Consider the following 26,777-nt stretch of genomic DNA (forward strand, 5'->3'; position numbering starts at 1 on the left):
GCTTCAGTTGCATCACCTTTTGAAACATCTCAAACACCAACCCCTACTGGACCTTCCCATTCACCAACCCCTACTGGACCTACACAAACCCCAACCCATACTCCTCCTACACAAACAGTAGCCCCTCCCCCTCTGCCTCCCCCTCCCCCTCAATCTGTCCCTCCACCTGCACCTCCTTCTCTTCCCCCTCGTGCTCCTCCCACCCAAACTCCCACAGAACATGTCACACAAGTAACAGATGCTGAGAGAAGGGGTCGAATAAGGAAAGAAAAGGAACCTAAACATACATCGGAGGTGTGGGATTACTTTATTAGGTTGCCTATAGAAGAAACTAATGGGGAGCATAGAGCAGCATGTAAGTTTTGCCACACGACTTATGCTTCTGATCCATCACGCCATGGGTCACATTCTTTGTTGAGGCACATCCCAAAGTGTCCAAAGAACCCTCACAAGGCCACCAAAGATAAGAAATAAGGAATGATAAATCTGTTATCAGGTAGGACAAGTGGGCAAGGAAAATCTTTAGTCACTCACTTATATGATGAGAAGAGGTGTAGAAGAGCTCTTGCTGAATTTATCATTTATGATGAGCAGTCATTCAGAATTGTTGAGAAGCCTGCATTTAAGAAGTTGTTGAATGAGTTTGAACCTCGCTTTCCAATCCCTTCAAGAACAACAATTGCAAGAGATGTGTGGCAGCTATATCTTGGTGAAGTAAAAGTGCTAAAGAAGATCTTAAAGCAATGTTCTGAGCGTGTTTGTCTCATGACAGATTGTTAGACGTCAAACCAAAATTTCAATTATTTATGTTTGACGGCACATTTTATTGATAATGAATAGAAGCTTCATAAGAGGATCCTAAGTTTTGTTATGATTGAAAATCATAAAGGTGAGACTATAGGGAAGACCATTAAGCAATGCTTGTTGGATTAGGGTATTGATAAGGTGTTTAGCATAACTATAGATAATGCTTCATCTAATGACACGGCTTTGGGATATCTTAAAAGGAGGTTGAGAAGTTGGAAGGGCTTGATTTGTGGAGGAGACTATCTACAATTAAGATGTTGTGCACATGTTCTTAATTTGGTGGTCAATAAAGGCATCAAACACATGAAAGATAGTTTTGAAGCCATTCGAAGTGCTGTGAGATATGTTCGGTCTTCTCCTTCACGATTTCTAAAATTTAAAAATTGGGTTGAATCTGAAAAAATAGAAACCAAGAGCCTTGTCTGCCTTGATGTTAGCACTCGATGGAATTTAACATATTTGATGTTGGAAACTACAATGAAGTTTCAAAAGGTGTTTGAGAGGATGCGTGATGAAGATGATGACTATATTGCATTCTTTAGCTCTAGGCAAGAGGGAAGTGTTTTCTCTAGCCCTATTATTGATGATTGGAAAAATGCTAAAGTCTTCATCAAATTCTTGAAGGTCTTTTATGACATAACTTTGAAATTTTCAAGCTCCCTTATTGTAACATCAAATGATTGTTTCCACCAAATTGCTCGTGTTCAGCAAATGTTGCAGAAGCATATTGGAAACAATGGTAATACTTTTTTGGGAGATATGAGCTTTAAGATGCATCTAAAGTTTGATAAGTATTGGGGTCATGCAGATAATATGAATCCATTGTTGATTGTGGCTGTGATCTTGGATCCTCGATACAAATTAGTTTATGTAAATCACATGTTTGAACTCCTTTTCAGTAACCCTGAGGAATGTGCATTGATGATGGAGAAGGTCAAAACTTGTTTGTATCGACTGTTTGACGAGTATTCTGTTGGAGTTCCTACTGAATTAGGGCCTACCCATACAAATAATGCATCTACAAGATCATTGCCCTCTCTTGATGATGATGATGATGATGACGACATTGAGGATCCAGGGGCAATGTGGTTAGAGTCTTTGAAGCAAAGAACTTCAATAGATCCACAAAGTGAGCTAGATAGATATCTTGCAACTGATTCTAGAGCTGAAATCACATCATCTGATTCTGAGTTTGACATACTATCATGGTGGAAAGCCAATTCTGAAAAATATAAAATTCTCTCCCACATGGCACGAGATGTATTGGCTATGCCAATTTCTACAGTGGCTTCTGAGTCTGCATTTAGTACTGGTAGACGTGTAGTTGATCAATATAGGAGCTCTTTATCTCCTAAAATGACAGAAGCATTGATTTGTGGGCAAAATTGGCTGCAAAGTGGGCAATCTCTCTCTGAGTTAGTTGATAAGCTCCATGAGTTTGATAACTTTAATGAGACAAAAAATATTATTCAGCTTACAAGTAACATATTTTTTTTTCTAAAGTTTACACATGCACACATACACCCTTTATTTTAGTTTTTATATTAATATAATTTTTTTTTGGTCTTTAGATGCAACACTTGGAGGGGAGAATGCGGCTGCTAGTGTTGATTGAAGTGTTTCTTTACAGGTATATCTTGACCCTTTATTAACTCTTTGAAAAATTAAATAAGTTTGTAAATTTGGTTAAGTTGGATGAAGTGGACACTAGTGATAGGTCCCTTATGCTTTGCTATTTACCAAAGTTATGCTTCGGCTACTGTAAATTTCATTTCTTTTGACTGCTTTTATTTAGAGGAGGCCAAATCTGATGCATTTCAGAGCAAATGTTGGCTTGCATGTGAGTTTCCTTTTACTCCATTCAAGATTCACCATGCATTTGCCTTGAATAAGGATTTTAATATGTTTAGTTATGACATATTTTTCCTCTTCCTTCATGCAGGTTGAGAGTTGGGAAGAAGTCTTTTGTGAATTGGAGTCTACTCTTTCAAATTGTTGTTTCTCATATGATGCTCCAAGTTTTTGTGAATTTTGTTGTTTTCAATAATCATAGCTGTTATTTTGGATTCAATTATAGATAATTTGATATTGTGACTGTTACCGTTATTGTGAATTTATGGTTTTTGACTTTATAGATGCTATTTTGAGTTGATACATAAGACTATTATTGATTTGTGAAAGTTTTATTTTAAAATGATAAAAGAATTGTAATTTAATGAGCAGGGCAATTATTTAATGGGCTGGGCAAAGCTGCCCAACCAACCCTGCCCAGCCCAAACTAATAGGGCATTTTATGGGCAGAGTTGGGTTTCGAGCTGCATTTTACAACCCATTCATTCTTTGGGCTGGACATCAGGCAGGCTCCTGCCCAGTCCTACCCTGCCCATGTGCACCCCTAAGTGTAAGTACCCAATTACAAAATTAATATAAAAGTGTCCTCAAACTTCCCTTTATTTTGCTCCAATATATCAAATGGAAAAAGGTAAACACATGTCTACCTACCCTCTCAACTGTTTGGCACCATCCTTGTGCCATTATTTTATTAAAGATATGTAAAATATCATGCCGATTCTCAAAATCTTGATATATTGATTTTTTTTATTAAAAAATAAAGAAATAAATTAAATGGATACACCAGAAGAAAAGTGAGCTGCGAGTGTTGATAGTGGAGGAAAAAGAAGAGCACAAGGTTTTTGTACTCACGGCTTGACAAACTATAAATCAAGGGGAACTAATCGGCAACAACGTTCGGGTATGCAAACTTAAGGGGAAATAGAAAGAAGACAGTGCAAGATGGACGTCACGATCAGACGACGGCGGAGGGGATGTGACTCGCAGACTTCCAACAGTGATAGCACGGACTCGGCGATGGCGGAAAGCTCTAGATATGGGTTGTTCGACTTTGATGAGAGCGACTCAGTGACAAAGACGGGCTCCAGATCTAGATGACAACACGGACGACGGCTCAGACAGCTACACAATCGGCGGATGGCAAAGATCGCAACTCGCACAGAGAAGGTGGCGCTGGAGGGAGAAGAGGAGAGGAGAGACCTCGCAGGAGTTACTAATGGGGGTAGAGGGTTTTGCGGAAACCTGAAGGTTAGAAAATGAGGATAGATGGTGCAAATTGTGAAGTTCTATCAAAGACAATAAAGATAATTGAATTAAAAAATTTTTTAAAAATTTTAATTATCAATTTAGGAGAACAGCTAAGTTTACAGAAATTTTAAAAAGGTTGAATATTTATTAAAATGTTAAAATTTTAAAAATTAATATTTGTTTTGATTTCATAGAGGCTCTATCCTTCATTGATTGTAACTTTGACCATAATCATTCTCTCTCAGCAATCATTAAAAATATCAAAAATCTTATCATAAAAATTAAAAGATTATTTTTGATCATGTCTACAGAGAAGTTAATCATTGCATAGATTTTCTAGCCCATAAGGTTTTAAGTGAGCATTTTTATATTACTTTATTTAACAATCATCTCATGAATTGTAAAAACATTATGGCTTCTAACATGACCTGAACTTAGTTTTTTTACACTGTTTTTACTGTGGTCTTGCAGTAAAAAAAGGGCAAAAGGGCAAAAATGCCTTGGAATTTTTATTCTAGGGGCGCCTAGCATCTTAAACTTTTTTTATGAGTAATGTCACCTCGAAAGTTTCAAAAAATGGTACAATGTTGCCTTGACGTTAAATCTAATGAATGTTGATTGTTAAATTCAAAGTTTGACCAAGGAATTTATATGTGGCTTTTTAATTTTGATTTTTCCTTGCTAATTCATCACTCTATGTGGATTAGTGTGTGGTATATGTAAAACATATAGAATCTGTAGGGTCCAAGTAAGGGAGTTGTATTCAAGCCATTTGGTCTGAGCTAGAGTTCGAAGAAGAGAGAACACGAGAAGGTTTGAGGGTTCAAGTCAAGCCATCTGGTGCGAGCTAAGGTTTGAGTCAAGGTTGGAAGAGGGTTTAATTCAAGCCATATAACTCTAAGGTGCACTAGTCAAGTGTTGAAGAGGGTTTGAATCTAGTTTCTTGCTCTAAGGGTTCGAGTTGAGGTTTGAAAAGCTACGTATGTCAACAATCGAATCTTTAAGGCTTCATCAAATAGTAGTCATAATAAATCATCGGCTTTTACATGTAAGTAATCTAACCATCTCAATGATTTTGCCTTTCATTTGCATAGTGTAAGTTCATTTAACCTCGTCTCTGTGTTTTTTCCTCTTAGTACTAAACAATATGAGATGGCCTCTAATGGGAATAATGGGGGTACTAATTAGAATGCAATAAACAGATATTTTGACACAATTAGTAGGAGACAAAAAGAGTGATATGAGCTGAAAGAACAACTTTAAGGTGGGTATAGATCAATAGCTGAAAGCATCTTAGCTTATAATGGTAGAAGGAGTAAGGAGAATCAGAAAGGAGGTAAGGGGTTGTGATAATGAGAAGGTTATGGAAGTTGGTGAGTGTTCTCAAGTTAAAGAAAAGGTGGGTGAAGTTCAAGTGTTGGATGAGAATAAAGATGTGGAAGCCGTGGAAGTTGAAGATGTCTCTATTAATTGGGATAAAGGAGGAATTTTTAATTATCATGATGACTATGCTTTTGAGGGGAAGGAGATGAATGTTGTTGACAATGTTGAAGGGAGGGTTAAGGTTAAAGATTTATTTAATAGTATTGATAGGGATGAGAAATTTATGGGTTGTGAGGGTACTACAATGCATGATAATGGTGCAAATGATAGAGTGTCCTCTGAAGAAGATAGTGGGGATAAGGATTTTATTGGTGGAGAAGAGAGTGAGGGGTCAAATGAGGATACAAATTCAAATAGTGGGTATGAAGATGAGGAGTTGGGCCTTGAGATGGGCTTAAATGATGATAATAGGCCATTGGAGGAAGAAAGGAGACCTGTAGATGATTATGGATCACAGTCTAAGCACTTTTTCATGGTAGGGAAAACCTTTAAAGATAAGGACGAGATTATTGAGGCTATAAATAGATATGCAATTAGAGAAGGGGTGCATTTGAATCTTAAAAAAAGTGAGCCTTTTAAAGTAAAGGCCATATGTCAAGAGGGTTACCCATTTGTCTTATATGTGGTAAAAGATGGAGAAGACCCAAGAATGAAGGTGAAGACACTATGTTTTAAGCATATGTGCAATAGGGTTTATAAGAACCTAAGGGCTTCAACCAAGTGGTTAGCTTCCTCTTTCAAGAATAAGGTGCAAGAGAGACTACAATACAAGATATCAGACATGAAGAAGGATGTAGAGGATGACTTGAAACTTCATGTGAGCTTAAATAAGTGCAAGCTTGTTAAGAGGATAATCATTCAAGAAATGGAAGAAAGTTACAAGGATAAGTTCAATGATGTAGAAGCGTATTGTAATAAGGTGAGATCTTCAAACTCAGGTTCTAATCTGAGTAGAAGTGAGTAAAGAAGCTCTAAAGAATGGCAAAAGGGTGTTCAACAGATTCTACATGTGCTTGAATGCATCTAAGATAAGATGTTATTTTCAATGGTTGTTTATGTTTTGAAGTAGTTATTTATCAAATCTAATTAGTATTTATGTTTTTGTTTATAAGGTTGGTTGGAAGGTAAGGTGTAGACCTATTATTAGGCTTGATGGCACATTTCATCATGCAATTGCCTAAATCAATAGGAAAGTTAGCCTCAATAGGAAAGTCAATACTCAATGGTACCAGGTTCAGCCTCAACTTCACTATGTAGAAGGAGGTTGGAGGATCGAACCTGGAAAGGCTCCCCTAAGGGGAATAACTCGTAAACTACTATGAAGAAAGTCAATCGTGGTGCAATGATGGATTGCCGACCCAGTACTTAAGGCCTAGCATTTAAAAAGCTAGGGGGTACTGTTACAAATATTGTGTAGGTACTAGAGATTACTTAGAAGCACCTTCACACTCCAGTTCATTAGAGGTGACTAGAGAGGAGCTTGAAATGGTGGTATCCACTATGAGGAAATAGACTAGAGATGAGATTGAAGCTTCATTTAAAGCCTTCTTGAAAGCTCAAATTTTAAAAATGAAGGAAGATAATGATCATGATGAGCCTAGACAGGAGACAACTACCAAACCAGCTCATACATAATCTCCTCAATTTCAAAGCACGAAAGGGAGTAATAGTCTTATACGTGTATCATAGAGTCCTTCAACTCAACATATCAATGATCCATATGAGATATATCTAGAGGACCCTAATAGAAGTTTGGTCACTCTTGGTAGAGTTCACAACTGGGGCCAACCATCCACCACAAGCAAATCCAAAATGATCAAGTGAGAGTAGCGGTTGAAAAATCAAAAGTACCAGATATGCTTGTCCCATTTCCTATTGTTGAGGTCAAGATTGTGTATGAAGCTATAGACGGTCTTATCTGTGGCCCAAGAGACTCATGACTATGGTGTAAGCTAAGATATTCTATTCCTTGAATTTTATTAACTATTTCTTCCTAACATTTTCCTAACATTTTTTTTATTAACTATCCCTTTTCAACTTATCCTGCCTAAACTTCCATAGCCCTTATTGCAACCACAGCTAAGTTTTTTCTATTGAATACTCTTATTGGTCTATATTGCATCATTCAATAAGAAATGTTTAATAATGGCTCTAGAGGTTATGGGTAAGGAGAACATGCCTATGAACTTTGAAAAGGAAGATTTGCTTTAGCTTATTTCGAAGAACTAGCTTACCACAGCACACATTCAGTTATTTATGATGTAATTATGTCTTTCAAGAATATAATTAACTCATCCAATTTAGTTAACTAACAAGATTGTGTTATTGTAAGTACCTCCATGATTTGCTCATCTCATCAGGCGAAAGTGCTATGTTTGGATTCCTTTGCCCACATCACATCATGAAAAAAGGGAATATTATGGCAATAAGAGCCTAGTATTTCTAAGAAATAATTTGTGAAGTCAAGAAGAATTACTTCATGGCTCCATATGTAATAGCACGGCCCCCAGCCCCTCACATTGGTGAATATGGTGCTGGCACGTGTCCCCTCACGAGCCCACAATAACTTTTTCCATGGTAGTATATGGGTTATTGCTCACCCCACCAAAGAGACTCAATGGTACCAGGGTTGGCCACAACTTCACTAAGGTAGGAAAGGTTAGGGGCTCGATCCCTGGTAAGGTTTCAAAAGACCTCTTTAGTAGGGTGAGGAATAACTCATGTACCATCTTGGAAAAAGCTGGGCCCGCTGCATGAGTGGTTAAAGCTCCAGTCCAAAAGACCCTCGGTGGGGTGGGGTGAGGGCTATTACACCATACATGTACTCGTGAGGATCAATTTGTAATTAATAATTTTTTTCAACTTGGATTTGCTTTAACTCATACCCTATTTTTAGAGGGACCACTGGCAGTTGTTGGTTTTTTTCAATGATGACTAACTCCATCCCCTTCTTTATGCTCACTTTATTACAAACCTAGGAAGGAATTGAAGAAGATGATAGACTTATATGCGTACTTTTGCAAAACTATTTAATTTAATTTTTATGTGGATGTATTAGTTACTAACTTTGTGATTTTAATCATAGGGTAATGAAAACATACTAAATAATGGTCCTAAGAAAGCACCCACATGAGCTTAAGGATCCTACATGGATCGAATCAAAGGTGAGTTAACCTAAATATTTATGAATTTATTCAATTATTAGGATTTATTACCAATAGCTTATGTGTTCTTATACAAAGATGTAGATAACTAATGAAAACTAGTTTGTGGAGCTTTTATGTGATAAGGAACATGCTCATCATCATCACATTGGGCATGTCAGAATTTACTGATGAGGTAAATATACTTTTTTATAAAAGAGGTAAATATGCTTTTGAAATGCTTAATTATTTTATTATTATTTGAGTTAGTTAATGTTTTAATGACAACTTTACATTTCATATATTTGACATTGCAGATCCATTTTTTAAGAAAGAAATTGATGACATCTGCGCATATTGAGCACAATATTTTTTGGATTGTGAGGTTTAGGTAGTTTTAGGAAGCTGTCTAGTCTTTTCATAGCTTTATTTAATTTTTATAGAATTAAGATTGTTATTATGTGATTGAACTGTTCTGGCTAGTTGGAATTATTTTGTACTATAAATGAGTTGCATTTTTCATGTTATAGGAAGAAGAAATATGTAGAAATCAATGTAATATAAAAATAATAATAATCCGTACATCATCAGTTATGGTTGGATATATAATATATGATGTTGTTTAATTTTATGGCTTAATGGATGATTAAACATTAAAATTGATGCACGGGAAAGGTGGAAGAATTTCTTGAATGTAAAATATGAAGGGTTATGTTGAATCAAAAATTGTTTAGATATATTTTAAAATTATTTTATTTGATTAAGACATGCATGGAATTTTTTAAGGAAATTATGAAATGTGATTTTGAGAAGGATTGAGGTTTTAAAAGGTTCATGCGAGTTTGATATTAAAAATAAAAAATTTTTCTTGACAACAATTATTTTTTCACATGTTTGAAATTGATTTCAAGAGGACTATATGCAAAACACTAGTACTAATGGCAATTTTGTTAGTTTGTAGCATGCTATGATTTATAACTAGCTAGTTTGATTTTTGTAAGCATGATTCCCATGTCTATTATTTGTGGGTCTTGTACTTACATCTATTTAGTGGCTTTGACTTGTGTCTGGTTAGTTACTCTTATGTATTATGTAACCACATCTATTTCATAGCAAGCCATGTTTGGTTAGTCACTTTTGTAAACTACGTGTCCACGTCTATTTTGTGAATTCGAACCGCGTTTTATTAGTTATTCTCGTAGATTGTGTATCCATGCCTGTTTTGTGTCTTCGAGCCATATTACATTTAACATCAATCATGGTCATAATTGGTGTCGAATATATACTTTTAACATCGGTTATGACCATAGATGTTAAATGTATTACTTTCAAAAGCAGTTATGACTATAACCAATATAGATAGTCCTACTTTCAACATATGTTATTTTTGAATTTTTTTAATATCTTTCTACATCAATATTGTAACCGTTGTAGAAATTTACTTACTACAATGGTTATACAACTGATATAGAAAGTGCTTGACTTTCTACAAGCACTTTCTATGTCGCTTGTAATAATATCGCTTTCTTAACCACTTTTTATGTTAAGGTTTTAATCAATTCTTATTGTTTGATTGGTGGATGGATTGTTGATTGATTTCTTGGATTAAGTTGGTCAAAAATTGACTAGTAATTTTTTTTTAGGTCAAAAAGTTGAACGGAAAATTGTGTGTAGAGATTTGTAAAAAATAATGTTATTAAAATAAATATAATACTTTTTAATTACTTACTGTTGTTATTGCTAGCAACGGTAACTTGATATCACCTATTAACTAATCAAAGCGGTTGGTTAAAATAATACTTTTGTTTTTTATATGAGTGAGAAATAATGTTAGTCTTTTAAAATTTATTTCTAATTTAGAATACTTAATCAATATTTATTTTTTATAAATGTTCATTTTTAATTTTTAAAGTCATTTTCTATAATTTTTTTAATTAATTAATAATTAAATTAACAAATATTTATCAAAATAATAACATTTTCTTTGTTTTCACTGAAAAATGCCATTGCACTATAGTCCACATTAACCTCAACAGCAAAAGTAAAACATTTACATCAAATCAATTTTCAAGTCCAATTCTTGGGTAGGTTTACCGGTTTGCATATTGTGGCTTTTTAAGACTTTAACCAAAGTATTTTCAAGTAAAAAAAAAAACATAAAATCTATTTATGTGTGTTTAAAATAGGAAGAATTATTTTAAATTTCACTAAATATGATTAATTATTTTTAAATTCATTGAGAAGGGTATAAGAATAATTAATTACTTGAGTGGGGCTTGTATATGAAATAAAGAAAATTAATTTTTAATTTTTTAACTTTTAATTAATTTGTAACTTAATTCTTTAATTATAACTTACTACGACTCAATTTCTGAACTTTTGATTCATTTATGATTTAGTCTCTTGACTTTTAACTCGTCTATGACTTAATCTTTTAACTTTTATTAGTTCTCTTTTTTCATGTTAATTTAAATCTCAAATCAACAAAAGAGAGTGTTTAAGAGTAAGATATGATTTTTTTTAATCCCTCTTATTTAATAATGATAATTTTTAAAAAATTGAAAAGTAAGGACAAAATTATAAGTAAATTAAAAATTAAATAATTAAATTTTAACGAATAATGATTAAGAGACTGAATTAATAAATTATATAGATAAAGACTTGAGTTAAAAGTCAGAGAATTAGAACATTTATTTTCCCCTGTGAAATAATACTTGAGTGGTCACGCGTTTCATCGCTTGCCTAATAAGCTAGGCCAACTGAGATCTGGGTTGTTGGGGAGATCGTCGGACGATGGCTTCGTTGATTAGGGCTAACCCCATTCCCTTCACTGTATAGGAATTCGTCCCTATGCGTCTCCGTCTCTCTCTTGCGGTAATCAAACACAAAGTAAGTTTCCTACTGTGGGTTCTGAAATTGCACTTGTGACGGCGTCCCAACGGAGAAATCTGAGAAGAACAGGCTTTCGAGGTTCACTGTCTCTTGTAAGTGCTCTTGAACGAAGCAACAGCGGCAGGAATAGCAGCAATGGGAAGAAAGGAGGCGCATTGAATTCCAATTACGTGGTGCCGCTGGACAAGTCGTTTCCTTTCTGGAACTCATCTATAACTCGTCCTCTGGCGGAGATTCTCTGCGACCTCAATAAACGAATCCCCGATAATATCATCAAACCTCATGTTGATGGCGATCCCTCGGCTGCCACCCTCATTCCCTGGTACTGTGTTATTCTGATATGTTTTTGTATATAGTCAATTTATTTTCCTCCAAGAAGTATTTTTTAACAAACAGCCAGAAAGTGACCATCTTATGCAACCCAAAAGGCTTTGTGTAGAAGATAGATAGTTAAAATAAATGCTGGGTAGATAGGAAATATATTCCCAAAACAAAAACGAAATCCAGAGGGAATGGGAAAACTAAACTACAACCTATAATAACTCATGTACCCATCTTCTTGAAACCGTGAATGGTATGAGAAAACAAAAGGGACGTACAGGGAATGGGAATCTAGAAGACTCATCTTGCTCAACAGCTTGATCGAGTTCGAGAGTGGAGGACGACACCGTGGGCATGGGAGAGTTAAGAACGATGGATATTTCTGGAACTCCAGATTTCTGCAATTGGAGATTTCTTCCTTAGCCACAGCCCACAAGGACAAGAATACTGCAACTCGATTTGGTGTATACTGTATATGGTCCATTTCAGCCATGAGATTTATTCTTTTTGACCTCTCGCTTTCCCCATATATAAAAGTCAATTTGTCATCTCTGCAATGCATGAAACAACCTCTGCCTTCATCGTGGTCGATGATTAGAGAAGAATAGGGCAGAGCAAAAGTTTGGAATTTTTTGACTTACATGACGTATACAGTATGAGGAAAGGAGAAGGAAAAAGTTCTGGTTTTTTTTTTAAATTTACTTTAATTACTTTAATGTTTAGTCCAAAAGGTCAGATTCATCCTCCTTGAACGGCTCTTTAAGGCCACCGTTTTATTAATTGTTCTGGTCAGGAATCAATACTCCAGCATTGACGAAATCCAACAAAAGCAATCTTGACAAGCGTTGCCACTCACTTGCGCGGACTTTGCTCTTCCCATGGAGCCCAACATCCCAATCTTAGTACCTCCTCGTGTCATTACATAATTTCTCCTACTTAAATCAGGTTAAATTTCTTGGGTTAACAGCGTTTCTCTCCTTTGTAAATTACCCAAAAAGAGAAGTCAGATATCTAGTTAGAGTGTATAAAAACTTCCTAAACTGATAAAGGAAGTGCATATTGTCGGAACTAGTTTTGATGTTCATCATATAGATGAACACTAAGAGCTTGTTGCCTTGAAATCATTCAGATCTAATTTTCACATTCTAAATTTATAATTTTTCAATAAGTGTTTTTTAAATAAAAAATTATTTTTTAAAAAAACTAATAGTTAAGAGATTATCTTTATTTTATATTATATACAACAACAACAAACAACAACAACAAGCCTTTATTCCACTAGGTGGGGTCGGCTACATGGATTGCAAGACGCCATTGTACTCTATCATTTATCAAGCTTTTAGAAATATTATTAATTAAGAGATCGCGTTCAACAACTTTTAAGAGTGTTCTCTTAGGCCTTCCTCTACCTCTCTTAATCGGACTCAAAGTTATATGTTCCACTCTTCTCTCTGGTGCCTCCCTTGGTCTTCTTTGTACATGCCCAAACTATGTCAACCGATTTTCTATCATTTTTTCCTCAATAGGTGCCACCTTTACTTTTTCGCGTACGTGCTCATTTCGAATTTTATCTTCACATGTATGTCCGCATATCTATCGTAACATTCTCATCTCTGCTACTCCAACTTTATACTCTTGGTGTCCCGTTAGAGCCCAACATTCACTACTATATAACATTACCGGTCTGATAGCAGTGCAATAAAACTTTCCTTCAAGTTTATTAGGCACCTTACGGTCGCAAATAACTCCTTTAGCTTTTCTCCAATTAAACCACTCAGCTTGAATTCTATGTGAAATATCTCCACTGATTTCACCATCATTTTGAATAATGGCTCCTAAATATCTAAACTTTTTTACTTGAGGTATAATTTGATCTCCCAATTTCACTTCCAAATTATTGTCGAATAGTCCTTTACTAAATTTACAATATAAATATTCCGTCTTACTTCTACTTAGACGAAAACCTTTCGACTCCAATGTCCTCCTCCATAACTCAAGTTTGCAATTAACCTCTTCTCTTGTCTCTGCTATAAGAACTATATCATCCGCGAAGAGCATATATTTTGAAATTTCCCCTTGAATATGTTCCGTCAAAATATTTAAGATCAAGTTGAACAAATAAGGACTCAGAGATGATCCCTGATGTTGTCCAATCTTTATAGAAAAATTCTTCGTTTGACCACTAGGTGTTCTTATACTAGTTTTTACCTCTTCATACATATCTTGCATGGCTTTAGTATAAGCAATCCGTACTCCTTTTCTTTCCAACGCTTTCCAAAGCACTTCTCTTGGTATGCGGTTATAAGTTTTTTTCAAATCAATAAAAACCATGTGTAGATCTTTATCTTTATAACGATACTTTTCCATTAATCCCCTTAGTAGATAAATCGCCTCTGTAGTTGATCTACCTGGCATAAAATCAAACTGATTCTCAGAAATACTTGTCTCCAATTTCAACCTTTGCTCAATTACTTTCTCCCACAATTTCATTATGTGGCTCATGAGTTTAATTCCTCTATAGTTAGTACAATTCTGAATATCTCTTTTATTTTTATAAATAGGAATTAATGTACTTTTTCTCCACTCATCAGGCATTCTCTTGGACCATAAAATCACATTAAATAACTTAGTTAACCATCTCATCCCTTCTTCACCTAAACATTTCCACGCTTCGATAGATATACAATCAGGTCCGTTGGCTCTACCATTTGCCATTTTCTTAAGAGCTTCCTTTACCTTCTTATCACGTATTATTCGATAGAATGACAAATTTTATTCTCCTTTACTAGTTACTAAATCCTCCAAGTTATTAGATGAACCCTCTCCATCATTAAAAAGTTTAGAAAAGTAAGTCTCCCATCTATTTTTAATTTCATCATCTGTAACTAAAATTCTTCCTTCTTCATCCTTAATACACCTTACATGTTCTAGATCTCTTGATTTTCTTTTCCTACTCTTGGCAATCTTATAAATATTTTGCTCTCCTTTCTTCGTCTCAAGACTCTTATAAAATTCTTCAAAAGCTTTAGAACGAGCTTCACACACAGCTCTTTTAGTTTCCTTCTTAGCCATACGATACCTCTCACAATTTTTCTCATTGTTACACAAATGTATGACTTTAAAACAATTCTTCTTACACTTAATTTTGTCCTATACACTATTATTCCACCACCAAGACTCCTTATCTCTCAGACCAGAACCTTTTGATTCTCCCAAAACTACTTAACTCTTTATTTTATATTATACATTGATTAAAATAATTTTTTTAGAAAAAACTAAGAGTAAAAAACTATAAATTTGAATCATTCAAATTAAATATAAATAATCCAAAAATGATGAGCTCTCACCTCTCAGTGCTCATCTCTCACATGTCTCAACACCATATTGCCATGACTGTTGAAGAAAACATTTTTTTTTTCAAACAACACCACAGGACCACAAAACAATGACCATGTTTTAATACCAAAATGTAACGCCATTAGTTAAAAACATTTTTTCTTAAATCATTAACATAAAAAAAAACCTTTCAAAATAATAAAATTGGAATTTCAAAGATACAAACAAATGGGTTTGAGACAATCAAAGCCCAACTTATCATCATATAATAAGTCAAATGATGTAACAAATTATTTGAAAAATATTTTGATAGTATACTAGGCTCCGTGTACACTTCAACTACTATTTAATTTAAATTATCAATATGGAATCAAATTAAATATAGATGTTTTCTTAAAGCATTGAAACACCCTTATTTTTATAAACCAAAAAATATCATATATTAATAGTGAAAACTTGCCAATTAGAAACTAGAATTATAATAAAACAACTAAGGCTTCAAGCCTACAACCATTTTCTATAAATTTAAAAAAACATAAAAGAGACTTTAATAAAAAGAACATGGCTCAGCTTATAATCAAATAAAATAAATTTTTAAAATAATTTTAGAGGACCCAAAATACCATAATTTATTAAATTTTCAAAAATCAATAAAATAATAACTTAAATACACACTCCTAGGTCATGGCAATAAATAAAGTTATGGCTCAATTTTCTAACGCCTTCCCTTGTGACAAATGAAATCTAACATTTCAACAACAAATGAAAATTTTAAATATACCAACAAACTAATTTAAAATCTCATTTCGCAACATATGTTTACATAAATAATATCTTTCATAAAGTCAGTTCACAAATGAGATCACAAAAGGAAATACTGTTTTTACAAATCAAAAGTATATAAAAAATAATTATTTAATAGGTGATGACATTCCTAACCCTCCTTTATGCCTCTCATTCACCTTATCCCGCTAACAGAAGTTTTGCTTGGTGATGCACCCTGCCAAAAAAGCATTACCTACAAAACTAAACTCATCTCTTTAAAAAGAAGGTACTCAATATCCCACAATTCCAAATCAAGGGAAGGGGACCTTGATAAGAAATGACAACTATAGGATTCTTGGCCCAAAATAACAATAAGGTCTCCAATACACCTATAACAAACATAACATCCTTTTACTCTCTATAAATGCATCACATTCCAAAACAATTCCAAACACACAAACACGTGCAAAAAGTTTAAATCATATTATTTTTAGTTTCTAAAGCAACCGAGCATTCTTGACAAAATTAAACCATTATAAAAAATGATTTCCATAGTATAGTTATCACTTAACAAAAGCGAGGATACTTAAAAGAAATAAAGTAATTACATAATTTCATATATTACACAAGTATGATAGACAATCCAAAACATAGATTTCTAGTGCATAATCAATCAAACAAGTTCTTAGTGGGTACAGCATTTGCAGAACAATTTACATATATAATGGTATAAAATAATAGTTTTGTAGTATGAAAAGAATAACTAGTGTTACCTTTTAAAAAAAGCTAAAACTACAACTCCCTAACCTTTTCACAACACCAACTCAAATACTACGCTTCAAAGATTAATGATAATAAATAATAATTTATTAATAAGTCTTAATAATTTATTTTATTTAAAAAATTAACTTTGACATTTCCCATTTCATCTCTAAAAATATCTAAACTATTTTATCCTTTAACTTAAATTAATTTCTATAAATTTTTGTCTCTTTTTAACCTCTATAATTTTAAAATTAAACTTCTTATATCAAATTTCCCCAAAAAACTCAGAATTTGCCTCTAAGATTTATTCTTTAATTTCCCAATTTCGTATATTTAAGTTAGATCCTTATATTCAGTTTATTTATAAATAGATTTAACCTCAAGAGAAATTTTCTAACCCATTATATCATAAATAAATATTTATCGGAAATCTCTCACAACATTAAACTACTCTAGAGTCCTAAAAATCAATGATTTGGGCAAAACTAATCCCTATAAACTCTTAATCTATCATAGTTTTCTCTTTTAACAAACCAAAAGTCAGTTGGGAGCATACCTAAAAAATAAAAATCTATCTACCTCTAGATTTTTTTTTCTCCTCATTAGACTCCAAAAATATCAAAAATATAAAAGAAAGTTAGATCACTTTTTTTGTGGGAATCTCATTCACTGGATCAACCTCTCTCAATTCGATGTACATCGCTCCGCCGCTATTGGAAGAAGTAGATGCACGCTCAGCTACTCACGCACAGCAACCCACAAGCCAATTGTGGGCTGATGCCCATGTTGGCTTAAAAATATTATTTCATTATCTTTGTAAAACTTCGTTACTTTACCTATTTTAATTACTTTTTTTTGTTTTGCATATTAATTTTTTTTTCTTTTAAAAATTATTTATTTTATATATTTAATTATTTTATTTCTTTTTGGACTCTAAAAATTATAAGATTGAGCTGAGTTTATAAATTTCGTTGAAATAAATTATTTTTAAAAAATAGTATATTAAATTGAAACACTATTTTAAATATCTTTATTTAATCTTACATAACCTTCCAAATTTTCTCTTTTTCTAAAAATTATGGCATGAAATTTATCCCTTTTTTGGTAAATTCTCTTTAGTCAAATAATTACATGGTAAATTATGATTACTATGAAATAATCTTATCTCGATCTTATGAAAATAAGAAATTCAAGATATTACATAAAAAGTGCTTGACTTTCTAAATCGTTTGTGACAATATCTCCTTTTTAATAGCTGTAAAAATTAATTTCTAACTACTATTAAATGCCTTTCCTAGGCCAATATTAAAGTTTTAATAAGTCAGATTATTTGATTGATAGATGGATTGTTAACTGATTTCTTCGTTTATGTTGGTCAAAAGTTGGCTAGTAAATTGTGTAGGGATTTGTAAAAAATCATAATTTTAATTTATTTTATATTAAAATATAATATAATATTATTAAAACAAATGTAATACTTTTAATTACTTACTGGTATTGTTGCTAGTTAGCAATGGTAACATGATGTCACTTAATAACTAATCAAAGTAGCTAGTTAAAATAATATTTTAATTTTTTATATAGATAAAAAATAACCTTATTGTTTTGAAATTTATTTGTAATTCAAAATTTTAAATCAATATTAATTTTTATAGGTGTTTATTTATAATTTTTAAAGTCATTTTTAATAATTTTTAATCAATTAATAATCAAATTAACAAATATTTATCAAAATAATAACATTGCTTTGTTTTTAATAAAAGATACCATTACACAATAGTACTTCTCCAGTCCCTTGACAAGTCATTTCTACCAACTTATTAATATCAATATAAAAAAAAGTACAAGAAATAAAATTGTGTGAAATTTTAAATATGTTCATATATAATAAATCCAAAAAGTAATACCATTTTACTTTTTTTATCTTGTAAAAGGGTAATTTTAAAAATATCTTTGAGAAAACATAACTTTTGGTTCATATACTTTGCTTGTGTTTTATTATAAATCCTTGCACCTTTTTTTTTTCAGTGTTTAAGTTCCCTAGACTTTTATTTTCTAGGATTTTGGTCCCTCCAAGGTGCCTATATTTTGTTCATTTAGGAACCTAGAACACCAAAAAATGAAAATATAGGGACCCAGAATATTGAAAAAAAGTGCAAGGACCTATAGCAAAGCATGAGCAAAGTGTAGGGATCAAAAGTTATGTTTTCCTAATATCTTTCAAATATTACTTAAAAAGTCATATTATAACTTATAAATAGAACTAAATACACCTTCTAAAATGAAGAGGTGGGAATCAGGCTGAGCCGGCTTGTCAGGGCCTTACCCTTATGAATCGGACTTTAAAGGCTCAAGCCTTAAAATTCAGTTTCCTAAAATTGAACATATTTTGAGACCCATCCCTTATTTGAAGCTCAAATCGGGCCCTTAAGCCCTCTTTCTCAAAAAAAAAAAACTTCAACATTTTAATTTAAATAGAATATTCTAAAATTCAACATGAAACAAATCAAAGTCTAATATAAAATTCAACAAAGATTTAAAATTTTAAATTTAAGATGAAGATTAAAATATTCATCAATGTAAATCTAAATCCTCCCCATCATTATTTAAAAATAAAATATTAGATCCCTCAAATGTAGATCTACTTGTTAAAGATGGAGGTGGGATGTAATGTCAATTATCTTTGCAACTTCTTCTTCATCACCTACAATAAATATTAACCATTGTGTCATTATCAATCAAATGTATGTATGTGTGTGTAAGATAATTGAGCTTATCAGGGTTTGAAGGGTCGCCTGAGCCTGAGCCCTTTTTCATAAGGCTTATCAAGGTCAGGACTCTCAAACCCGGTTATTTCAAAAAAAATTAATTTTTAAAACCCAAATCTTTATTTTAATAGGGCCTCCAAGCTTGACTCTTTAAGCTCAGCCTTATTCTAAACTCTACTAAAATGTGCCTCATATATGGGATAGAAGAGAGTAGGGGTGTTGACGAGACGAGACGGACTTGTCCCGTGTCTCGTTGTGTTCTAAAAGTTGATTCATCTCGTTAAGAATCGAGACAAAATCAGGATGTTTCGTCGTCCTGATAAATCAAACAATGTTAAAGAAAGATCTAAATAATAACATCCATTAAAATTTTAGATCATATAATTTATTAAGTTTAAAATTAAAACATATAAATACATAAATCACAACAATTTAAAATCAATCGTTGAATTATATTAATTACAATTACACATTATGATAACAATTACAAGTGATCTTTAAGTTATAAGAGCAACAACAATAGGCAAGCCAAACACAACATTAAATCATTGTTCTTCTACTTTAGTTGAGATGTGTTAAGCTAATTATTCTTTTGAAAATAAAACAAGAAATATAATATAAATAAAAGTTATTAAATAGATAGATATAATAATAAATTGTATTAATATAATTCACATGTTTAATATATATTTTTAAAATAAAAAATAATATATAATTTTCTAGACTGGACGGGACATTCTGATGGCAATCTTGTGTCCCTTTTTGTCTCCAACTCCTTTTCTGTCTCATCTTATAAGTCCCTTTTAATTGTTTTCGAGTCGAAACGAGACCCATTTTAATATAATTAAGACGATATTAGGTCAATTAAAATGAGTATAAGCTAAATGAATATGCATTAACATCAACCGTAAAAGTAAAACATTTACATCGAATTAATTTCCAAATCCAATTCTTGGGTAGGTTTACCATTCAGGTTGGCCTTAATATACTGAGGCCTTTTAAGAATTTAACCAAAGTATTTTCAGGTCCAAAAAAAAAAAGTGTTTTTATGTGTGTGAGTGTGTGTACATATAATAAAATACTTGAGTCGTCAAGCGTTTCATCGCTTGCCTAATACGCTAGGCACAATTGAGATCTGGGTGGTTGGGGGGATCATCGGCCGATGGCTTCGTCGATTAGGCCTAGTCCCATCCCCTTCACTGGCATAGGAATTCGTTCCTGTGCTTGTCCGTCTTTGTCTTGCGGTAATCAAATACAAAGTAAGTTTCCTGCTGTGGGTTCTGAAATTGTGCTTGTGACGGCGGCCCGACAGAGAAATCTGAGAAGAACAGGCTTTCCAGGTTCACTGTCTCTTGTTAGTGCTCTTGAACGAAGTAACAGCGGCAGTAATAGCAGCGATGGGAAGAAAGGAGGCGTATCGAATTCCAATTACGTGGTGCCGCTGGACAAGTCGTTTCCTTTCTCGAACTCATCTATAACTCGTCCTCTGGCAGAGATTCTCCGTGACCTTAATAAAAGAATCCCCGATAATATCGTCAAACCTCATGTCGATGGCGATCCCTCGGCTGCCACCCTCATTCCCTGGTACTGTGTTATTCTGATATGTTTTTGTATATAGTCAATTTATTTTCCTCCAATAAGTACTTTTAACAGACAGCCAGAAAGTGACCATCTTATGCAACCTAAAAAGGCTTTGTGTAGAAGATAGATAGTTAAAATAAATGCTAGGTAGATGGGGAATATATTCCCGAAACAAAAAACGAAATCTAGTGATAGTGAGAGTGAAAAATTCGATTACTCCCTATATGACGCATCAAGATAAAAGCCTGGTTTCTTTCACAGCAGCTTGCATGTACTGACACATTTTAACACTTAAATAACCATAGAGAAGGAAAGCTCAACCACTGATCTCTGATGATCTGGTAATTTTTGGTTGGTAGGTATCATGCCAACAGGATGCTGAGCTTCTACGCCCCAGGTGCATGGGATTATCCTTTCTTTTAATTCATGATTGAACACTTTTGATACTTATGCTCTTAACCCAAAAAAAAAAAAAAAAAAAAATCTGTTGTTGAATGATAAGGGCTCCAAAGCCATTTTTTCCAGTTGAAATCAGCATTTTTATTTTTGACAATGCCTCTACAGAGTATAATTTTTTTTTTAAAAAAAAAATCATATAACACGTTTAGTGGAAATGCAGTAGGCCTGAATTTGGCGCTACATTTTCTATTTCTGGCAATCTGGCTTGATAGTCCTTTACAAGCGTAGTCTACTTGAATGAAAATATGAGGCTTTTTATTTGAACTAAGTGGCGCTTCCTATTTTTGGTAGGTTGTCAAGGTCTTTGCGGTTTAAATCTGTCTCTTCATGTTTCTATCTTAACTTGACATTTCGTATCTTGCTTTGAGATATGTCTGTAATTGTTAATGTGTTATCGGAGCCTGTTAATTGAACCTGAAGTTTTCTGATATTTCTTATGTTGAAACTCTTTTGCAGGATGGTGTGGAGAAATACGTGATGTTATATTTTCTGACAATGGAAGTGTGACTGTGGTGTACCGTGTTACTGTAAGAGGATCTGATGGGGAGGTGAGCTTTCACTCTTTTCAGTGTACTCTTTTATTTATTTTGGATTTTCACTTGAGGGCATGCCACAATGTACGCCCTTCAACATTGCCCATTTGAGCATTATTTTCCTTCTCTCAATCAGTAGCAATCCACCCACTTTAGGCTTGATTTATGTGCTTTGTCTTTCATGGTTACCATGAGCAGGATCCTTCTAGGAAGGGATGGGACTCTAAACAGGGTTGAATTAGATGATTGAGTTTGAGTTGAGGAGCATTGGATCCAATCATTTACTTCTACAAATAAAGTTATGCCATTATTTGTAGGTTGAACTTATCAATTTGTCTCAAAACCTTATTGTGTATGTTTGGGAGTCTGTTTGGGGAGTCCTGAAATTGATTTTTCCCAACTCCATCAAATTCCTCATAAAGACTCCCAAACACCTTGATAGTCTCTCAAATTATAGAATAATGTGATAACTTAATACAAATGTCAGATTACAATACACAGAATTTTATGATTAGAGGTCTGGTGAGGGTTGTAAAGGCTGAAGAAATAATCTTGAGTAATTACTTAGTCTTAAAACTGTAATGATATCAGAATCATTTGATGGGATGGTTGACCTGTTTTTGGCATTGACAAAAAATTATAATAGTAAGAATTGCATTTTTTTGGTTAATAATCATAGAAATTTCTTTTCCTGATTTGAGTGATTTATGTTTTTTTTTAATTTGATTGGATGTTTGAACTGCACAGATTCATTCAATTTATTATGTTTTTCATAATACCCAAGTTTTTGCATGCACAGAAGTTTTGAAGGGATGGTTAACCTGTTTTCTGCATTGACTGAAAAGAATATAATTGTGGAAATAATTTATCTTAATTTGGGTTATTTATTTATTTTTGCATAGATTCATTAGATTGCTTAACTGTGCCATAATACCCCCTCAGTTTTTTTTTTAATAATTTTTTTTCTTGTACTTCGGCTTTGTTACTTGTATCCCCCGGTTGATTCTGTATAACAAAGTCTAACATAAAGTAAGTTTTTATAAAAATATGAAGTTGGTGGTTAATAATAAGATTCATATCATTATTGGCCTGTTATAAGACAATACATATAGTAGTAGAGTTGTTTCTTGAATAGAATGTCAGAACTGAATTTATGTTTCTAAGCAAATGCAATATTTTCATATTTCATGCTAAATGCCTATGTTACCATTACCAGTCTTCTTTCCTGAAACTACCATTCTTCTCTTGAAGCCAGGTATTGCTTCCATATCCATTTCTGCTTCAATTCAATCAAGGGATTGAAAATCACAAGCGTCTTTAAGAATTTTGAGTTCGCTATGCTGATTACTCTTCTGAATTTTTGTTCTGATGATATCTTATATGATTTGGTTGGATTGTTTTATGAGCCTTGGATTGTGCACAATCTAAAGTGCAAGTCACATTTCAAATTTTCAATAATAATGACAATATCTCACTCCCTTCACAAATATCTGAACATGAGATGGTCAGTGATTGAAAACAAAACTGATTATATAAAGAGAAAAATCTAATGCCACACCTGACCTAATTAACCTGTGGTTCTAAGAAAATGCAAGAGCATTGCAAAAATGTAAAGTATACACAACCTATGATGATGTTCGCTGTATAACTCTTCATTCGAAATTCATACATATTACTTTTTAAAGAGAATGAGGATGTTAGTGAGGCAATAATTTTGGAATTGCGGATAATGACAGGATTACTTGGATATGAGATGATTACAGCCCCCCCTTTTTTTTTCCTTAAAAAAAAAAAGATTTGCTTGTTACGCTTGCTTTCTTCGTCTCCTTGAGGTTACATGTAGCCCAAATTGGCATTTATTTAAATATGATGTAAAATTTTTATATGGAAAATTTTTGGATGTGATTATGTAGGTATTTGCTATGAGATTCTTCAAATAAACTTTGTGAAAAGCTATTTTGAAAGAGTCTGTAATGTATCTGAGCTATTAAAGAACTTCATGGCAAATACCTGAAGAGTTGTATATTCTCTCCCTTGCTGTTTGGAGTGGGCTCTATATCATATTTGATATCGGAAACTAAAATGACCCTAACATTTAGCTTGGTATTTATTTGCTTAATCAAGCTAAAAAGCTATTTAACAAATTAATCCAGCAATTGTTGTCACAAGTGTTAAATTACTATCCCCACCTATTTTGTTGATTGAGTTCTGAAACAAAGGTTGACTTTGGCTCAATCATTTAGAAAAGGGAGAATCTCTTAGGGCCCTTAAAACACAAATTTGCACTGCAGGCCTAGTAGAATCTGAAAATGCACTGTAGGGTCGATAGCTTTTCTTGCAAATTTTGTTGTAGGCGAAAATACATATTTGCCCTTGTCTCAATAGAATGTTCATGTATACACAAGACGATGTCCAGGAATTCTCAACACAATGTTCATGAATGCATAACACACATCTGATAGACATTAACTTGAAGTATGTTATTTTAATGGAAGTATGTTATTCATTATGGACTTTATGTTGCACAAATGTTTCAGGTTTACATATGTTCATTGTGTTGAGAATTGATGGACATTGTATTATTCTTCTTTTGCTTGTTTGAACATTTCACTTCAAGTTAAATAATGTCCATTATGTGTGTTGTGCATTTATGAATATTGTGTTGAAAATTTGTAGGCATCATGTTGTGCATATATGAACATGCCCTTGAGACAAGGGTAATTGTGTCTTTTCGTCCACAACAAAATTTGCAAGAAGGGCCTTCAGGCCTATAGTGCGTTTTCAGATTTTATTGGGCCTGAAGTGCAATTTTTTGTCTCTTAGAGGCCCTAAGTGAGATTCTCCTTTTAGAAAAGACTTGGGTGAGCCTGACCATTGAGGTACCGTGAATTGATCACTGCCGTGGTTCATTTAACGCATAACCAGAAGTCATACATTATTTGAATCTTTCCAACGATGCTTTTATGTCTTTTGATGGACTTGGAAGGTTGGGATGGGTTAATCTTTTTCCCGTTAATATCAAGATAATCTGATTATGTTTAGATAAAAAAAAATGTAATTTTAAGTTTATATGCTTTTAATTTCCATTTTAAAATTAATTAAACAAATGTTATTATGTTGATGTATTTAGATTATTGTGCATTAGTGTGTGTGCGTGTGTTTAGAACAGTTGGCGTGTGCTATGCTCAGCAGAAACGGAGAAAGCAAAGTTGGATCTTTTCTTGGATTAAGGTGCAAAAATATTTGAAAAATTTTTCTCCACGAACTATGGGCATCCTTAGTGCATGAGGGTCCATTCACTTTATAAAAAAAGTCCCCAATCTGTTAAGTTCTATCATTAGAACTTAATGGTCAACATTAGGCTATTTTAATAAATTGGGGAAGGTTGGCTCTTATTTATAAAGTTAATGTATAGCCATGCATCATTATTGACTTGAGGATACTAGAAATTTATGGAGAAAAATTTTTGAAATATTTTTGTACCTTAACTCTTTTTTTCTTTTGGTCTGGGAGTAAAATGTGATTGACATGCAGTTTATTTATATATGTGAACAGGCACATCGTGAGTCAACAGGGACAGTATCCCCTACTGACGGCCATATTGGAGATCCAGTAGCAGCCGCTGAGGAGATAGCTTTCTGCAAAGCTTGTGCTCGATTTGGTCTAGGCTTGTATCTTTATCATGAAGATTAAACTAAATGACCGGACAATTTACCTTGGCGAGATTTGCTTGTTTGAAATGTTGAAATATTAGGGTTTCTGCTAAAGTTATGTAAATGACTACATGTAAGTAGAAAGCATAGGAGTCATGCAGCAGATACTCATCACTTCCATATGGTTACTGGGATCTAGAAGCCACTTTTGTTTTGTGGAGACCTGATGTTTACATAGAACCGACTTCCGTTGTTGCTTAAGCACAATGTTTTGTCCTCCTTAGTCCTCTGTTTGGATGGGGGGAAAAAAAAAATAGGGAATAAAAAAATCCAGTGGGGAAAATTTGAAAAAATAGTGAAAATATGTTATTTTTTTCGAAATTTCTCCTTTTAGTATCTTTTTTTCCTTTTATTTTTACTTTACTATTCATCCAAATGAAGCCCAAGTTTCGGGTGGCTTTTCTTTCATATGGAAAGAAAATTACCACTAGAAAATAAATGCTGCAAGAAATGAAGTTTATTCTGAACTGGTTGTTGGATAAGGTTTAAAAAAAAAAAAATTAAGCACGCCAAGTTTACAAACATAATATATAAATAGTCTACCTGTTCTTGCACAAACTATAATTCACATGAGAAAAACGCGTACACGATTTTTTTGTTTTTAAATATGGTAAGTATTTTGCAGGAGCAACTTGTATTTTTGCATTAAAATTGTTACTTGAGGCACTTTTTCTAATTTTAACCCTGCTGCTATGTAGTTAGATAACAAGGTGGCTCGAGATTAGATTGTTAATAGTTTCTTTTATTTGGGAAATGACCCTATTTAGAGTATTTTTGACAAACAAGAGGATTCTTTGTAAGTGAAATATTTTGTTTTTAAGAGTATGATTTGTTTTATGATTTGTTTTGGGTTAATGGATAAATTTACCTAAAGTTTTTCTTATTAAATATAATTAGTATCCTTAACTTTTTGATTGACATAATATTATCCTAAAAGTTTAAAAAAATGGTGCATTGTCATTAATAATGTTTTACCAACGTTGACGGTTAGTTAAACAATTTTGAGGGTTCAAGAGAAATTTTCCCCTGGAAGTTTGTTTTAAGAAATATTTGATATCTTAAACTTTTAATTGGAATAATTTTTCTCCATATAATGTATGAGTTGTAATTGATGCCTTAAGGAAAATCCCATTGAGTGGCAAGTAGAATCATTTGTAGACAACTAAAATATGCAACTGGATATATAAGGTCTGGAGTGGCCTCCTCGCCACG

General features: G+C 33.0%; 2 protein-coding genes and 1 long non-coding RNA gene across 3 annotated transcripts; all 3 read left to right on the top strand.

Moving 5' to 3' along the window:
- Positions 1-1,284: 1,284 nt before the first annotated feature.
- LOC129308937 (zinc finger BED domain-containing protein RICESLEEPER 2-like) lies at positions 1,285-2,954 on the top strand. The gene is made up of 3 exons (XM_054950296.1): positions 1,285-2,222; positions 2,750-2,825; positions 2,943-2,954. The coding sequence occupies exons 1-3, from the start codon at positions 1,285-1,287 to the stop codon at positions 2,952-2,954; spliced, it is 1,026 nt and encodes a 341-aa protein (XP_054806271.1).
- Positions 2,955-3,454: 500 nt separating this feature from the next.
- LOC129307644 (uncharacterized) lies at positions 3,455-9,002 on the top strand. Its single transcript, XR_008592465.1, has 4 exons — positions 3,455-4,954; positions 8,375-8,453; positions 8,565-8,628; positions 8,750-9,002. It is a non-coding gene; the product is annotated as an uncharacterized LOC129307644 (long non-coding RNA).
- An 11,365-nt stretch (positions 9,003-20,367) lies between these two features.
- On the top strand, positions 20,368-25,886 carry LOC129309129 (DNA repair RAD52-like protein 2, chloroplastic). Its single transcript, XM_054950526.1, has 4 exons — positions 20,368-20,863; positions 21,220-21,257; positions 21,776-21,867; positions 25,408-25,886. The coding sequence occupies exons 1-4, from the start codon at positions 20,442-20,444 to the stop codon at positions 25,543-25,545; spliced, it is 690 nt and encodes a 229-aa protein (XP_054806501.1). The 5' UTR covers positions 20,368-20,441; the 3' UTR covers positions 25,546-25,886.
- The last annotated feature ends 891 nt before the right edge of the window (positions 25,887-26,777 follow it).

The sequence above is a fragment of the Prosopis cineraria genome, unplaced genomic scaffold, assembly GCF_029017545.1.
Source record: "Prosopis cineraria cultivar Desert tree isolate PC_DT_omini unplaced genomic scaffold, ASM2901754v1 PC4, whole genome shotgun sequence".
NCBI classification, from domain to species: Eukaryota; Viridiplantae; Streptophyta; class Magnoliopsida; order Fabales; family Fabaceae; genus Prosopis; species Prosopis cineraria.